We start from the raw sequence: 17,531 nt of genomic DNA, 5'->3' as shown, positions 1-17,531 counted from the left end.
ACATTTAAAGGTACAGACACAGAAACAGCCTGTTCTGAGCAGGGCTGAAATAGACATGGTCAAATACAGGATCAGAGTGGATTTAGAACTAGAAACTTCACACACATGTTTTGAGGAGCTCTGAGACTTATTTGTTGTTAAACTTGTTAAAAAGGAGGAGAATGTGTAACCTTTAAAGTATTTATTTTGTAATCTTTGCCTTTGCATATGATTGTAAGACCTGCCTGTTATTTTTGCTGTTCTTGTAAAAGTGCTCTATAAATAAAGAATATATTATAATTAAGACGCTGGATGAGTTGGCTTGTTACAGTTTAACAAATACATCAACTCATGATGGCCCAAGATAAAGACTAACTGGAGATAATAGTTTAAAAAAGAGAGCAGAAAGAATCTCTATTCACAGCCCACTTTACTTCTCTTTATGTGGAGTGTTTTGCTAGAATGCTATTCATTTAGATTCTTACAAACACTGACGATTTAGTACTACATTGTGTACTCTGCTTTGCTTCACAGTGACTGAATATCACATTGAGGTACTACTGAGGTCGTAGTACAGTAGGAGTGTCCTGAGTCCCTCTGCATGTTGCTGTGGTAAACTCCTGCAAAAGTTTGTGGCCGCTTTCACACACAAGAGCATCACAGAGAATAAAGAATAACAACCTGGGGAAAACAGAGAGTTCAGAGGGAAACAAACCTCACTTTGCCGTCACTTTGGGGGAGGGCTCTAGGGAACATGGGGGTGTGTTTATTAGAAAGGTGGCTTCAGGATCAAGACAAAGGGAACAAGGGGAAGAGGGCTGCATGGTGGGATTGTTTTTGGGGGGAGGGGAACTCACCATTGGTCATACCAGGGGAGAGGTGTTCTCTCTCGTTGTGTCGGCGTCTGCTGAGGTCGCGGGACCCTTGTCTCGCGGGCTGAGGCGGCTGGCCCTCCAACATGTTGACGATGTCCATACGGTCGATGCTCTTCAGAGCTGCGTACAAGCTCTCCACTGCGCAGGAGATGGATGAAGATAGAGAGGGGTTAAAGTGGGGTGAAAAATATGAGAGGTTGAAATAAGCACTCTCTGATGCAGATGGTGCTGTATCTTCCGGGGGGGCACTCATTCTGTCATATACAAGATGTATATCTTAGTTTGGTAATTTGATGCTAAAACATAATGGAAAGTGACCATAAAGGACCAATATGTAAGATATCCAGTGAATGAAATGATAAAGGTATCTTACTATCTGATCAGACATTAAGGAAACATGCTATGTTGAAGTGCTGGCTTCTCTGACAACAATGCAGCAGCCAGTATGTCCTCCTTCTAACTTTAGATTCTGCTCCTGAATGCTCTGGATTTGTTTGGACCAGAGAAGGTAGGCGGTTTTAAGATACACCCCCACACGGCCCGTTTTGGACGCCCCTCGGTTTGTCAGATATGAGAGCAGTTATCAGGTCAACAGGTGTTGCAGCGATGGAAGCGGGTCAAGAGAAGTGGTTCAGATAGAAGTGATTGTACCCGACCTAAAAAGCCTCTGCATGTTTCTAATAAGCTCCACGAGCAGAAACGTGCTCAAACTAGGATCAATATTGGAGATGCTTTTGAAAAATGGAGAGAGGTTAGAACACAGAAAGGTTTACAGACCCATGCAGAGCTGGATAAACACTGAAGCTTTATGAAGGCCAAGGCTAGTACGTCAACTAAATAATGAGCCTTTCTATGCAGCCCCTCAGTGGCTTTAAGTTCAGGCGAACTATAAATAGGTGGGTGTAAATGTGTGTAAATGTATTTGAAGAATAATCTTTATTGTATAATAAAGGATGTGCTCAGCTCAGATGTCTTGTACTCACTCTTGGCCCTCTTGCCCTCGCGAGTGGCCCACAGGTTGAGCAGCGCAGAGCTCTGCTCCAGCAGCGAGTTGGGATTCTCCACTCGGATCTTATTGATGTCGTCCACGCTGAGCTGCAGCTCTCGGGCTAACTCTGTTCAGAAATGAGTCAGACAGGACATGTCACTCACACGGGTAAATATTTGTAGAGCTCTGAAAAAGATTAGGGGATGTGGAATCCTTGATGAAGTTAAGGTCCTGTAGCTTGGTTTAATGAGAGCGGATGTAATAACGATCAAAAGTCTGGTATCTGTTTAAAATACAGCTCACTTCTTTCTCTTTTTTTTTTTTTTTACAAGGAAGTAGTGTAAACCTGAGCTTCTAAACTTCAGGGAACAGAAGGAAGGAGTTAAAGAAATCTCTGTTCTGTAAAACATGACTTCATCTCATAGACTCAAAGAGGAACCTTTAAGTTTAAAAGTGGAGACACATATTAGTGTTTGTAAAACTTAGCTAAGTGTATTTTACAGAACATGTGACCTGAGCATGGGAAGCTTTCACCTCAGAGGGGTGGAAGACAAGAAGAGGAATCATAAAACAAAGAGAAAGCTAACGGATGCAAAAACTACAAATGACATGTTATTTCAGATAACGTCTGGCCTTAAAGGTTTTGCACACTCCATCGATTTGGTCCTATCCTGTAAAATCTTTTCTTTTGGACTTTGAGGCTGTATGAGAGGCTTTCATAATCTATATTTTATTCATTCTTTCTATTCATTCATTTATAGCAGGTGGGTCCAATTTGAGCATCTTAGCTGTGGCTAAAATGGGTGTGATGTGAAATAAATTAAACCTTATAATTAAAAGTCAGTCCAAGTAAGCGAGGAAAATATTCGTATCATTTTCAGCTGAGTCATGCTGTCACAGTGTACACAGTCTTATTTTTGAGCTGGAGCTAACAGGAGCTCTACCCACAAGAGGCTGAAAAATCTATCAAACAGCGTCGGTGTTTTGGCAGCAAAACAGCCGTATAATTAGTTTGGTTGGCTGCTGGCCATGTTATAACTTTGTTTAATCAGCGGCGAGCTCGACAAGCTTGTCAGACAAAAGGTAAACATGGTCAGTTTTACAGCATGTTCGCCTACCGGCCCAGCTCAGTCCCAACTGCTCTGCAATCACAGCCATCTTCAGCTCCGTCCTCTCCATGGCACTCATCGAGGCTGCCAAGAAACAGACCACACAACTGCCAATTCTAACGTCTTGTTCACTCAGTCTGATGTCGAATTGAATTACAAGCAGAAGAATTAGATCATCTTACCCATGGCAGGTTCATTTAGGGCGCTGTATCTTTCTCTTAAAGCCAGCGGAGTCAGAGTTCTTCTCCGGTCTTCACTCCCGATGACCTGCCAATCAAATCAAACAACACTGAAGTCTGTCATCTTAAATACACTCTGTGCTTCCTGTAAATGTGAACCAGCTCCTTCCTACCTTGATACATGGAGGCATGGTGATGTTGAGGTTGCAGAGCACATGTTGGCTGTCCTCGTACTTTGTGGACTTGCGCAGGAAAGACAGAAATCCAGTGTGCTCTTTACTGCTGTCTCTTACCTTCAACATACAGACACATAGAAAGACACTTTTAATACAATATGAAGAGTAGACACGGAGCTGGTAACATGTAGAAACAGAGAATACAGCGCTACAATCTCTGAAAGAGCTCATAGTGCCATATTACCCGTCCACAACATTACACTCCCAGAATGCACGCCTGCTTCTCTTGTGGTACCTACAAGCCCTGTTCACAATCCAGTTTCTTTTCTTTTTTTTAAAGAATATTTTTATTGAGTTTTCAACAATAGTACAAAGACATAATCACAGTCACATAAATAAACAAATAAAAGTGACAGAGGAGCTTTGTTGTGCATATGTTGCAATGGTATACATATTCCACAAACTTAGCATATAGGATACTTCTGTATGCAGCAGAATGCATAAGTAAAGACAAATTGACTCTCTCGTTCCGTTACTCCCGGTGGCACACAGACCTGTCCTCTGCTTCTCTGACTGTCAGCTTTTATCACTCTCTGGGAGAAGATTCAGGGCTGAACCGCTCCAAACTTTCCTTTGTACTGATGATGACCATTAATATTCTGAATATTAAGAATGTGCCAAACAGCCGTGCAATATGTCAATATGTCACCGCTGCAGGAAGGCGTTTTTATGTATATGTGGAATTGATACATGTTTTGTTTGATCTCTTTTTATGTATTTAATTCTCTTGAAACTGCAGGACAGAGTTAAGGAACAATAAATTACATCATGTCTTATTTATCCTTTCAAAGCACAACACAGTCAGATGTGCTGTTGAACATGAATCTGGTTCTGCTCGAGGTCTCTGCCTGTTAAAAGGAAATTAATCCCTACCACACAAAATGCAGCAGCACGAGTTATCTTCAACCTTCCTAAAAGAGCACTCCGCTACAAAACCGTCTCCTCCTTACTTTAACTCTCTGATCCAGGTCTACACTCCCCCCCTCCCCCCCCCCGCTACGCTCTGCCAATGAAAGGCGTCTGATCCAACCTTCACAACAGGGTCCTAAGTCTCTGACTAGACTCTTCTCCTCTGTCGCCCCCCGGTGGTGGAATGAACTTCCAAACTCCATGTGATCTGCAGAGTCCCTCTGCACCTTTAAGAAAAAGCTAAAGACCCAGCTCTTTCATGAATACCTACTAACTTAATGATGATGGTCTCCATATTATTGATGATGATGATGGTAATGACGATGGTTTTTGTTTGATAACAATGACTTATAAGATGGTTTCTATACTGATTAGAGCTCTCAAGAACTGCCCTCAATGTTGTGCTTTGCCTCTGGTCACTTCCTGTCAGCACCTGTGTGTCCAATCAGACTCAAAGCTGATCGTTTGCTCTTACTGACATTGTTCCCTTTTTTCTAGATCCTTGCTTGTGTTGTTCTTTCTCTCTGATGTACGTCGCTTTGGAGAAAAGCGTCTGCTAAGTGGATTGTAGAATTATGCCAGTGTTGCAAAGTGTTTGCTCACAGACTTCATATAACATTTCTTTTGAATTGGTTAAAGATGGATCGATCGGACAGAACTTGAGGTGGATTTGTCAGAGAAAACCAAATTCTGATACCTTAACAGAGACAGGGAGTCGGTTATCTCTGAAGGCCTGGAAGCTGAAGCAGCGAGGCTGCTGGGTAGCCTTTCTGACCGGCACTAGATTCCCTGAACACTCCAGGTGAAGCGGCATTCCCTCCATCACCTGCAACATGAAACACAGGCATCAAACCTCCATCAGCACTCAGTGGTGTCACTGTGTTTTATAACGTAGAATTCAACTCTGAACCGACCTCTATGTCTCTGCTGCGAGCCACCTCGGTGAAGTTCTCATGTTGTTCCAGGGTCTTATCCATCTTATCGTCGGTCATGCAGTAGCAGCGCAGGCGGCCCTCACGCACCTCATTCATCTTCGCAAACACCACAAACTTGGCCATGTAGGGAACGGCCGACAGCTCCCTGTAGAGCAGGTTGGCAAAGGAGACGGCCTCGGCTGTCCGAGGACAGTCTGCGAGCCAGAACCTGAGAGGAGACAAAGACGTGTAATCACAGAAATCGGTCCATTCACTGTCTGATGTAAACACCGCTGAGCTACTTGCTGAAATCATTTTGAAGAGAAAAAGGCTTTCATTCCTGGCGTCATCAACTGCTCCAATCAATGGAGCCGTTTGGACGAGTCTACAACATCAATGCTCTGCAGCCAAAAAAATCTCTAGTAATGATTTCTCCCCGTGTGAGGGAGCGTCACTCGCTCAACAATCAGGTGAGAACTCTCATCGTTTAGTTGAATATTTTATTGTAATTTATCTGAAATGTGTTTATCAGCTCATGTTTGGATCCGCTCTAGTTGATGAATGAGCTTCATTTATAAGTTTGTTTCTTTGATTAATCACTTTTCTCTCATGTCATCTTCCTGCTTGAGGATGTTTCTCTCATGAAGGAACGCACAACCTGGAATCTGTCCCCCATCCTGAGTTGGACTTTTGGATGGGGGATTTTTATCCTTTTAATTTTTGTATTTTGTTTAAACCAGAAGTAAGATTGACTCTAGTGTGATGCATCTTTTGTAGAGTTACATTTGAAGATTGAATATAAGTCTGATGTTTGTAATATTTTTATGTCATAATAACTTAATAATAATAATAATAATAATAACTTTATTTATATAGCACCTTTTAAAAACACAGGCTTACAAAGTGCTTTGACAAACAGCAAAAACAAGAACAAACTAAACCAAACACAGAAGAACATAAACAAAAACAAGAACAAACTAAACCAAACACAGAAGAACATAAACAACAACAAGAACAAACTAAACCAAACACAGAAGAACATAAACAACAACAAGAACAAACTAAACCAAACACAGAAGAACATAAACAACAACAAGAACAAACTAAACCAAACACAGAAGAACATAAACAAAAACAAGAAAATAACAAATGCAAAATACTAAAAATAATAAAATACAATTCAACAGAAAAGAACCCAAAGTGCATGATACCAAACAGACATATATAACCCGACCATCACAAGAACCATCATAAGAACCATCATAAGAATATATATATGTATATATGTAATTTCACTCTTGTTATTAACAATGTGGTTTATACCACAAGAAGTATTTAAAGCTGTTGTTGAGTCACCACAGTTCATGAATGAGCACAAACACAGGCATGAAACGTGGACAGCCTTCCATTATATCAAGAAAGTTTTCTGGCTGTAACTGACTAATGACATAAACTAATCCACACAGTCAGTAAAGCAGCTGTCATGTTCTCTGACATAAAGGATTTGAACTTCCCTATTACCCAAATCATGCAATGCTAACATGTGTCTATGCATATTGTACATGAACGTATCTGTGATCTATGTTCGTATGCTCGTCGTATAGTCGTACTGTAGTACAGAAGACTTTTATAATTAGACATCTCAATGTTTGTTTCTTACAGTGTAACCAGGGGGTCAAGGTGGGCCTTTTTTCTTCAGTATTTTCGTTCTATTTCTTGTTCTGTTCTCTATACATACAGTTTGTGTATTTCTAGATGTCTTCAACTGGTTTCCATCTTCTTGAATTTACTCACATGAACATTCTGTGTTGCCAACCCTAACTTACCGTGCCGAGACATTGGTTGTGAAGCTGGCACAGTCGTTGGCATAGGCGAGCTTGGTGGTGCCGGTGATGTCTTCCCATTGGGCCGGAGCAGTGCCTCCTGGGAAACAGATGAGACTGCGTCAGCAAAGCTCTGATAGAGCTCACCTCAAGTTGACAGTGTGCAAGAACATCTTTTAATGTCAATCCTTCCTCATCATAGAAAGTATACAACTGAGCTCTCCTGAACACACACACACACACACACACACACACACACACACACACACACACACACACACACACACACACACCCTCCTACCTATGACAGAGCAGAGCAGGCGCAGACTGGTGGTGTCGCCCTCTCCAGAGTCTCGGGGACTCTCCTTCCAGGACGGGGGGAGAGGTATACGCAGCCCGATGGGCCGGTGGAACTTGCGCCGTCGAGGCTCCACGGTGACCACGGGGCTAAAGTTAGCCTGGTTACCCAGCAGCTTAGCAACCAGCTCATCTGGAACTGGTTGAGCCTGAAGATTCAAGTAAATGATGGAGGAGGGTGGGAGGGGCGGTAACACAAGCACGGGTTTCATGATGTGGTAGAAAAAAAGGGAAATTAGATAAAAGAGGGAAACAAATGAGCAGGGGAGATTAGATAACGATGTTGGGATGGCAGGTAGGAATAGATGATGGGAGGTGGATGATGGTACCAGACGGCAAACGAAGAGGGACAAATGAAAGATGAAGAGAGAGAAAGAGTACACGATGAATAAAGTACCTTAACACCAGGAGGCTGTAGGACTTAGTAACTCTCTTTATTGTAAAATATAACAATGTGTGTTAACAGGAAGCGTTTACAATCATTAGTACAGAAGTGTTTCAAAAAGGCACCGTGGCTTACGCACGACTAAAGCACATTGGAGGTTATAAAATAGATTTGTATAAAGTATAAAATAATGTCTATTTGACTCTTAATTAGTTACATTCAACTTCTCTCTGCTAAAATGTTACTGCATGTTAGTTTACTCATCGATTCATTACTCTAAACATCTCTTTAAAAAAGAAGCAGAAGGTCCGGTTTGGTTTACTCTGGCAGGAGTTTTTAAGTCTCCACAAGATGCCTAAAACTCATTAGATGCTTCAAATCATAATCAATGTCATCACAGTCTAGGACTGGAAGAAAATCGTGCCAGAAGAGTAAAATCTACAGGGTAAAAAAAACAAAAAACAAAGACAAACAAAACCAAACGTGCACAAAGGGTAAATGTAGCCTCTCAAACATGCCAAAACATGCATTTATAACAAAAGATACCCACTACAAAGAACAATGACAAAAGAAAAGATAACATTTAACATCTTTTTTTAAAGAAACCCTGTCACCTGGAACACCAGGACTGAAGTCCACAGAGATTGTACAGTATGTTTATTGCTTAAAGGTGACATATTCTCCTCCTTTCCATCAAATTTAAATTAGTCTCAAAGCTCCCCAAAACATGTGAAGTTTCTTGTTCCAAACCCACTCTGATCCTGTATTTGATCCAGCCTTTAAACTCCTCTATTTGCTCCTGATTTTGTCCTGTAAGTTTAATAGTGTGTGATGAAAAACCTCCTTCTTCTGAAGCCTTTTAATAGTCAGTATTCTCACTGTGGATCTTTGCAGTGGAAAATGTAAAGAAAAGTTGATTTCTGCCGTGGCTGTTAATCAGTTTAAACCCACAGCGGCATTTAAGGCCATTCAAAATAACTTTATTTAAATGTCAGTCGTCTTCCTGATGCTCTTGTTTGCATCACTATTCATTTCGGCCTGTTTCATAACCAGATACAAACTCCTCACAGGAGCTTCAAAGCATTTATTCAGAGCATCATGATATCCAAACAGTTAGGGAATATGTGTGTTTATCATCCAAACAGTGTTTCCTCTCAAGCGTAAGAATGCACAATATTTATTTTTAAGTTGTGTTTGTTATCGTCAGTACTCTAGTTACTTGATTTAAAAAAAAAAAAAACATAATACAGGTCGGCAAAACAAGAAAGAAATCCCCCATGACAATATCATATCAGCACTGCATAAGCAGTCCAGCCATATCGAAGATGCAAAGTGCATGCACTGTCTGAAATGCAAAAAAGGTCCTTTAAGAATATCAAGCAAACTAAACAAGCAGCAGAAAACTAAACGTGGAAAAACTGGTACAAGTGCTGATATGATCGGGTGTCCATGATCAAATACATCCATCATGCACAGGCATTAACGATTCTGTCTTTCTTCTCCTTCCTTCTCATCATCGTCCCATCTCACCTGCAGCCCCAGGCGGACTCGTTTGGTGACTGCCGTCTCGGGAAACGTGGCCTGGACCAACGGCACCAGTTTACTTGTCAGCGAGCCGCCCTCTGGTCCAATCAGGTCGCTCTCCTGCTGGACTCGTGACACGACGGCAAAGTAAAGGGGGAAGTCGGTGGAGATGATGCGACGGATTCTCTTCTTCCCGAGCTCCTCTTGACTTTCCAACTCTGAGGAGGCGAGAGAAGAAGGTCGTGAGGTGAAAACAAAAAGAAAACAGAGACATGTCGGACCATCCGTCTGAGACGAAAGCATTTCAATCCTCACCCTCATCCATCCCGTTGAGGATTGTTTCTAGCACCTCGTCGCCGTAGCGATTGCGATGTTCTTTCCAGACTGAGCCGTTCTCGCTCCTCAGCACCACAAGCTCCCGGTCACCTCGACCGAGAGCGGCAAAGTGAGGGATCTCCACGATAACCGGCCTGCCACACAAAACACACATTGCACACACACGTTACTCATGTTCAATATGCAATATTTTATTTTTTTCTTTGTATAGAATGTGTGTTGTTTACTCTTCTATTTTATCCCTCTGTCTTTCATTTGCTGTTTGTTATATTTTTTATGTAATCTTTTTATCTTGTCTGTTGCTGATGGGCTGAATGTCACCAACAAAATTTAGTCCAATGCATACAATGATGATAAAGTATGTTATCTGGGGCACCGATAGCCTAGCGGTTATGTTGCGTGCCTCATGTATAGAGGCTATAGTCCTCAATGTAGCGGCCTTTGGGTTGAATCTGACTGATGTCCTTTGCTGCATTTCCTCCCCAACTCTCTCCTCCCAACACTTCCTGTCTCTCTCCAGCTGTCTTATCTAATAAAGGCAAAAGGCCCCAAAAATAACTTTAAAAGATAAAAAAAAAATCAGGAAATGTAAAATTAAAAACATTGAAGTAGCCATGTTATGCACATTCCAAGTTTTAGGTTTTCACTCTGTGTAAGCTCTGGAGTCGCTTTTCAGTTTTTTACAGCTGAAAAAAAACAACTTTATTTATGTAACACAGGTGTCACAGACAGTGGGACTCAGGTGTTACACCCATTGTAGACAGTCATGACTCAGAGTTATTTTCAGAGGAGATACTTAAAATCTCCAAACGTAGAGAAAGCTGGTGTTAAGAGAAGCCTTTCAGACTGAGCCCTGAAGACTGAGGGATTACTCAGACATGTTTACCTCCTTCTTTTAATCTTTGTCCAGGTTCAGTATTATTACAACATATGTAAGTATGTCTAAAAATGTCTAATAGCTCACAACCCCCACTTTAAAGACTTTGGATATTCTATCACAGTTTTCAATCATTTTGGAAAAAAATAAAATAATCCTGATGATTGTATTGACGGTTTCTTCCTCACCCCAGAAACTGCATTCCTGCTGGACCCAGGGAGATGATCCTGCTGGCCAGCCCCTCTCCCTCCACTAGCGGAGGGGGGCTGGTCAGCTTCTGCGGCTTCACCAGGCGGCAGGTGATGCGGGTGGGTGCCGCACAGGTCCGTGGAGGTATGATGACACGCAGACCGTTATGCCTGCTGCCTCGCATTGAGCCGCCACGAGCATCTACCATGAAACTGACCAGGAACCTGTTAAAGGACCAACACTGTGAGGTTGGGGTGCCAGATCGCAGATAAAGCAAAGATTTACTGAATTTCGATTTGCTGACCCCGTGTGTATGGGACTGGCGACTGGGCTGACGTTGTCTGAGGTCTCAGTCGCAGGGCTGCTGGGAATCAGCGAGTCATCGTCATACTCTTTGGGCAGTGGAAGAGGAGTGTGTTGCTGCAACAGACAAAAAGACAAACCGTTTATTTGAATCACAGAGAAAGATTGTATCTGGTGGAATTTAGCATTTAAAATAAACCTCAAAAAAACCTGTTCAAAGAGGATAAAGTCTGTAACCAGTGAGTTATAACACTGCTCTTCATTTGACTCAGATATTCTTGCTGCTGGTGTGAATGTGTGTGTTGCAGGTGAAACTAGCTTTAAGTTAACTCTGGTTCTTTACATCAAGCGGCAACATTAATGTTTAAACAATTAAAAAACATGATATAGACTTGGTTATATGCAAACACGCATGACAATATCATATCAGCACTGTATGAGCAGTCCAGCTATAAGAAGATGCAAAGTTTGATGTGGTGCTGTGAAGTACCTGATCCATCTCGTGTTCCTTCAGGATGACGGTCTCGGGAGAAACTCGGGGGATCCTTGGAATGGCTGGCGAGTAATTCCTATTGTTTTAAAGAACAAGAAACAAGTCAGATCGAAGAATTTCTCCTTACATCTCCTCCCAAGTGCTCATCCCTGGTGTGTAGTGAGTGTCTATGGTGCATCCCCATCTACCCATCCAACCTACAGTATGAGTGTGTGACTACCAGCTCGGCTTTTTCTCGCCTGCTTCCCCACCCAGCCCCCCTTACGCTGTGCCCAGCCCTCTCTCGTACTCCAGTGATTTCTTGGGGGAGAGGAAATCGTCATCATGGTCTTTCATGTCATCCATCTTCATGTACCTGGCCCCTTCGGTCCCCAAGAGCTCCTCTCCTTCAGAGAACAACATGCCAAAGAGAGCGAACAGACGGTGGTCAGTTGGTTGGTGAAACAGCACAAGAAGAGAAAAGAGAGAGAAAGAAAAAAAGAACGAGGTCGTTAACCAGAGGGGTTCGGGTGCCACGTGGTCGAGCAGGATTAAGGAGATGGCTCTGGGGTCAAGGGGGTTAGACTGATGAGATGAGACATTAGTGACATGGACATCCCTGCTGCTCATTAGTATACCCACTCACTTCTACACAACTTCAGAAAAACATGTAAAGAAACGCATCACTGCATCAAACACTTGGTTCAGGATCACTAAACATCAGAATCAGAGTCAGCTTTATTGGTCAGGTATGTATTGTTGAACTGTCTATGTACAAAAAGTTTAACATTAAAGATCAGCAATAAACACAAAATAAGTGCGCAAGACTAAACGAGACATTTAGTGCAGTGTTTAAAATCGCAGAAGGATTTTAAAATCTTGTCTTTTAAATAAACTTTTAATGTTGATTAATCGCTTAATTTCAATAGTTCCTACTTTGAAAGAAGACTCAATCTAAACCTCAAAAAAGTCACTTTTGTCATGTCTGTGCACGTCTCATCTTTAGATACGGACGTCCAACAAGAGAAGCTACAGGCAGATAGCGCCCTCCGCTGGTTAAAAAAAGGCAGTGCAATATATATTTTTGTCAAATCGCTTTAAATTGTCCATATTTGTTTTGTTTTTTCATGTACTGTGATGCATCGTTACATCCCTATTTATAACTCTAGTCTGGAGTTGGAGAAGCCGATTTAATTAGAGGCATTATGTTGTGCACAGAGCAGCGTATTCTCATCCCAAAAATGTGTTGTCTAATGAGGAATACATTTGGATACTAACCGCCTCACAGAGCGATACATGAACAGGAACACAGAACAGCATCAGCTCACTGAAACACGCACTCACTGACACAAGGACGAGCTGCACTCTACTGTGTATAAATACGGTACATCCCGATACGAGCAGAGGGTGGGATTTGTTTACTTACCCCCCAAAAACATGCAGTAGTTTTTCTAGAAATCCACCAGGAAAAAAGAGCAGCGTTCCCTGTGTGTATTAAACTGTGAGTGTATCAGCACAGCTTGTGAGAGTGGGCGTCTGTATGCGGTCCAGAGCCGGTGTGATGTGGTGGGTGTCATTACACCATGTTTGACTGCGTGCACACACTTCCCAAAGGTTCACACGAGGCTCAGCCCATGTCTTATATGATCTCTGTGTGTTGTGTACTGCGTCGTGTGTGTGTGTGTGTGTGTGTGTGTGTGTGTGTGTGTGTGTGTGTGTGTGTGTGTGAGTGTGTGCATGAAATAACCTGACAGTATCATTTTGACCGTTCCGGATACGAGATGTGTCTTTAAGAGTGCGACTCAGCAACTCTCTATATTTAGAACAACGGTGACAATCTGTCAGTTGAATTATCAGGAGGCTAAAAATATCAAGACATAAAGTCCTGGAGCATCACTGTTAGTGAAGTTAAGTTCAGGCTTTAGAAGTTAGTCAACATGCAAAGAGAGATTCTTCTCTTTCAGCCACTAGGGGGCAGCAAAAACAAGCTGGGATCACTTGTTAGCAAACCGTTTGCTTGCAAGGTTGTCAGAATATCTGATACTATGATACTGTTTCAATACGGTGTGTTTTAAAACAAAACAAGTCTCATTATTTTAATGAAAGGTGGCACAAAAGCTTTAAAAAAAAATCCCGACAGATCTTCAGTCAAATCTTAACCCAAAGCTGCCACGAGAGAGCAGCGGTAGTCCATTTAAAAACACAGATCAGAATATACTGAGATGTATTAGCTGCTGTGATAAAAACGTTATGTAAATTATCGCTCGTTCGGTCAAGTCGAGTTTGTTTTCATCTGTAGTGAGGGTGATGGAGCACTCCCATGATTCCCCGCCAGCTTCGACGTCTGGTGGTGGAAATTACAAACTGTGCGTTTAAGTCAATATTCACTTTCCTTTAAACTCCGATTTTCCGTGTCCACTCCCTCCTGAGGGAATCTTTGGCTCTTTAGCTGCTCAATGCCACACTAAGCGCAACAGCTTGTTAATAGCTTTATCCGTTTACTGTTTGCTTCTGTGAGTCTTTATGCTGTAAACCATTGACATTTACGACTAAAAAGCAAAGAGTGTGGTGAGACTGAGCCCACAAAAAGTCCAGAAACATTAGCTGAGTTAACTCTCTGTATAGAGTCGGAGGTTAATGCAGAGCTGGGTGATAACTCTGTGGGCTCTTCACTACGAGTCAGTCCTCTCTGATACAAGCAGTCAAGTGAACCGATGTTCATGCAAACGTTTGGATTTCAGCCACTTTAACATCAACTTCAAACCATCATTCTCTAAAGCCTGGCTCACACTGCAGGAAGATCGGGCCGATTTGAGCTCCGATTCTTCCTTCCTGACAATCTCAGGGTCGCTCCCGACTCGAGGCTGCTCGGACCCGATTATCTGTTCAGATTCTCTCATAGTGTGAGCGGTACAAAGATCCAATCTTAAAATCATGTAGTCATGGCGACCAGCGGCAGCTGTACAGATCATCAGTGCAGCACTTTTCTGAAACTTGTCTCCATATATCTACAATTGTATCAACTTTTCTATATCCTACAACAACTTCCACTTCCTTCTCTTTCACCGACCGTCGTCCTTTGTTTTTTTTCAAATGAAACTTTATTAACAATCGTCAACACTCTGTCTCGATTTCACTTGTACAGTGTGAGCTCTCCGGCCGTGCCCGACAATCGTGTCGTACGGTGTGAGCACGTCGATCTCATGGTCTGGTCGGGCGTCGTAAACGATTCAGTCTTACAGTGTGAGCTGACATGACACCCCGACTTTTATACAATCGGGGGGAAATCGCACAGCGTGAGCCAGGCTTTAGACTTGTTAGCAACCGACCTCTCAGCCACTAAATCACCTCAAATGGAACACAAGACGGCTACAAATGATGTGTTACATGACTGACATATATGGAAGGACATTGAAATGCAGACAACTGTGGACACACGTTTTAAAAGCGATGATCTGAAAAGACAGCACTTCTCCACGTTGAACTAGTTAAGCTCACGGAGCTGCTTTTTTAATGATTTTATAAAAAGATTTAAATCTGATGTGCTATTAGTAATGATGGGTGAGCTGTAAGTGTCACCATAAGGACTGCTGTCGTCACATGGAGGAGAAAAGAGAGAGTGTTACTGAAAGGACATTTGAAGGTCACAGATATGGGTGCTATGGGTGCATGCCAATGAGAGACCAGAGCCACCATCACAGTGAGCGCCACCACAGAGGGAGCAGGAGCGAGAGATAAAGACTGAGAGGGTGAGCTTGAAATGGAGCCAGACAATATATAACACCGACCTATGAATGCCGCACAAAGAAAGAAAGAGACATTCATACCTAATGTTAGCTGTGCAATCCCTAAAAAAAGGGCAAAAAGCAAAAAATAGTATTGGAGTAAATGAATATTAACTATATGACCAGCTCAAACAGCATAAAGTCAACCTGGTAAAAAATATATATTTAGATTACAACTGAGTCAATTAAGTGTTGTTTCCTGCAAGTTCATGTGATTTATTCCACATGAGGTGTCTCTACCTTCATCCTCAGACACGTCCAAGATCTCATCCACTGTTTCTGGAAAACTCATGCGATGTTTCTCTGTGGTCGTCTGCAGGAACACGGGGAAGAACCAGTTAAAGACGGATTAGTAAAGGCAAGAAATCTGAGAGTAAATAGTGTTTTCAAGTGCTCGTTTGGAGGGTTAAGTAGTGTTTAAAAAACTTCTCACCATGGACACCGTCTCCTCAGTGACGAGCTTTAGGACGTCGATCACAGAGATGTAGCCCAACCTCTTAGCGATGGCCAAGGCTGAAGTACCATTCTGTCAGAAAGAGAGGATCGAATCAATAAGATCTCTGATGGCAACATAGTACGAGTTACTTTAGTCTTTTTCACACATGCACAAAACTCCTAAAAGTTTCCTCAAACTTTCAGGGTGGTGGACTGTGTGAACACAAATTCTCTCCCCCACCCTGACATTATCCAGGCCTTTTCCCGCCAGCCTCCTTGTAAAAAGTCTGCTGGGGTCAGCCGGTATGTGAATGCAGCGTCTTTTTTATCAACATTTCCATCTTCCTGAGACCTTCCCTCCATCTGACAGGGAAAATCTCAGGAAGATTCCAGGGGCAGGCTGCGCTGAAACATTCTGTAAATGTTCAGGAGTGCATGTGTGAAAAGGGCTTTTGAGGAGGAAAAGTTTTTGTTCATGCTCACAGTTGTCGTCTCGTTGGGCTGAGCGCCGTGCTTCAGCAGCAGTGTCACGATGTCAGTGTGTCCCTGCTGGGCCGCCTGGTGCAGAGGAGTGTAGCCGAGCTGAAAGAGACAAGAAGAGTCCTTTTATTGAATGTGTCTCATCATCATCATCATCCTTTATTAAAGCCTTATAAATCAGGTTTCTCTTAATTACAATGATGTCGTTACTCCCAATTTCCAAATAGTCTGTGCACGCAGCGGTCTATCAGCGCCGTTCGCTCCAACTATAGTCAATGCCCCGGTCAATTTCAAAATATAACAAAAATATACATATATATTCAGATGGAGCAAAACCGTGGCGGTGACGGTACGCAGCGTGCACAGACTCAAGCAGTTAGGTGAGGTGATTTATTTTGAGATAATAACTTTGATTTGTCCAAGAAAGATGAGAGTGTCGATCTTGAAAAGAGTGTTGTACAGAGATGTTTGGAGCAATAAAGAGTCAAGATTTTCAGAGTCTAGAGGGAACAAGTGGGACATCCTTCAAGAGATTTATAGATATAAATATAAAAGAGTTCATCCCCCCCACTCCGTTATACAGAACACAATGAAGGGAGTTCTGGTTATGAATCTAGCAGCAGAGAATTTTTTTTTTTGCTAAGCAGTTGTTACACCTATGAGAGGAGAAATGTCCTGATTCCACCAATCATTATATAAAGAGGCCTGTTTTTAACATCCTACAGCTCGGAGAACCCTTAAATAGATCCAACTCTTGTTTTAAGGTGTAATGTGCTGTAATGATACTTCCTGCTGAATGAGTCAGTGGCAGCAGACGCACTGTTACTGCATGACTCACACTTTGAATGATTCTCTTGTAATTTGATCTCAAACCAGAGGGAGGCACTCACCCTTGTTTTGCTGTTGACGTTGGCCTGTTGCTGCAGGAGGAACTTCACCATCTTAATGTTGCCATAGTGACACGCTACATGGAGGGGGGTGTAACCCATCTGATGGTGAGAGAGGGAAAGTTAAAAAAAATTAAAATCACAGCAGCAGCACAATTGATCTGAGAACATTAGATTTTGGATTTGGTCCTCTTTGGAGTTGAATGGTTCATGAACAAACTAGTTTATTAAAAAAAAACATGTAGGCCTCTGTTTTATAAAAAAACAAGCGTTATCTTTTCATTTCTAAAATAACAAATATAAGTACAAAAAGACCTCCAACTAATCCTACAATGTTAAAGCTCCAACCATAATCACAGAGGGGCTAATTCAGCTCTATATTGACCTTTAGGTATGCTGTCGTATTGACCGCATGAATTTAACCTTAACTTCTATAATCCATAATAATCTGGTGCTACTCCAGCTCGGTAGCTGCTCTACAGCCGGTCC

At 42.3% G+C, this 17,531-nt stretch overlaps 1 protein-coding gene across 13 annotated transcripts in view; it reads right to left on the bottom strand.

Moving 5' to 3' along the window:
* ank1a (ankyrin 1, erythrocytic a) overlaps positions 1 to 17,531 on the bottom strand; it is a 121,542-nt gene that overhangs the window by 22,111 nt on the left and 81,900 nt on the right. For 9 of the 13 annotated variants that reach the window (XM_065951670.1, XM_065951667.1, XM_065951666.1 and 6 more), the window contains 20 exons: positions 17,046 to 17,144; positions 16,159 to 16,257; positions 15,674 to 15,766; positions 15,481 to 15,553; positions 15,283 to 15,303; positions 11,742 to 11,862; positions 11,474 to 11,552; positions 10,985 to 11,100; positions 10,680 to 10,904; positions 9,594 to 9,748; positions 9,285 to 9,496; positions 7,314 to 7,518; positions 7,016 to 7,112; positions 5,190 to 5,418; positions 4,973 to 5,101; positions 3,304 to 3,423; positions 3,134 to 3,218; positions 2,961 to 3,035; positions 1,838 to 1,969; positions 837 to 992 (listed from right to left, as the gene is read on the bottom strand). In XM_065951670.1, the coding sequence (XP_065807742.1) occupies positions 837 to 992; positions 1,838 to 1,969; positions 2,961 to 3,035; positions 3,134 to 3,218; positions 3,304 to 3,423; positions 4,973 to 5,101; positions 5,190 to 5,418; positions 7,016 to 7,112; positions 7,314 to 7,518; positions 9,285 to 9,496; positions 9,594 to 9,748; positions 10,680 to 10,904; positions 10,985 to 11,100; positions 11,474 to 11,552; positions 11,742 to 11,862; positions 15,283 to 15,303; positions 15,481 to 15,553; positions 15,674 to 15,766; positions 16,159 to 16,257; positions 17,046 to 17,144 (2,521 nt within the window). The remainder of the gene's footprint in view (positions 1 to 836; positions 993 to 1,837; positions 1,970 to 2,960; positions 3,036 to 3,133; positions 3,219 to 3,303; positions 3,424 to 4,972; positions 5,102 to 5,189; positions 5,419 to 7,015; positions 7,113 to 7,313; positions 7,519 to 9,284; positions 9,497 to 9,593; positions 9,749 to 10,679; positions 10,905 to 10,984; positions 11,101 to 11,473; positions 11,553 to 11,741; positions 11,863 to 15,282; positions 15,304 to 15,480; positions 15,554 to 15,673; positions 15,767 to 16,158; positions 16,258 to 17,045; positions 17,145 to 17,531) is intronic. The other 4 variants (XM_065951663.1, XM_065951660.1, XM_065951664.1 and 1 more) reach the window with 4 other exon arrangements.

The sequence above is a fragment of the Labrus bergylta genome, chromosome 2, assembly GCF_963930695.1.
Source record: "Labrus bergylta chromosome 2, fLabBer1.1, whole genome shotgun sequence".
In the NCBI taxonomy this organism is placed as follows: domain Eukaryota; kingdom Metazoa; phylum Chordata; class Actinopteri; order Labriformes; family Labridae; genus Labrus; species Labrus bergylta.
The sequence above is the reverse complement of the archived record's forward strand: the minus strand, read 5'-3'. Positions and strand labels throughout refer to the sequence as shown.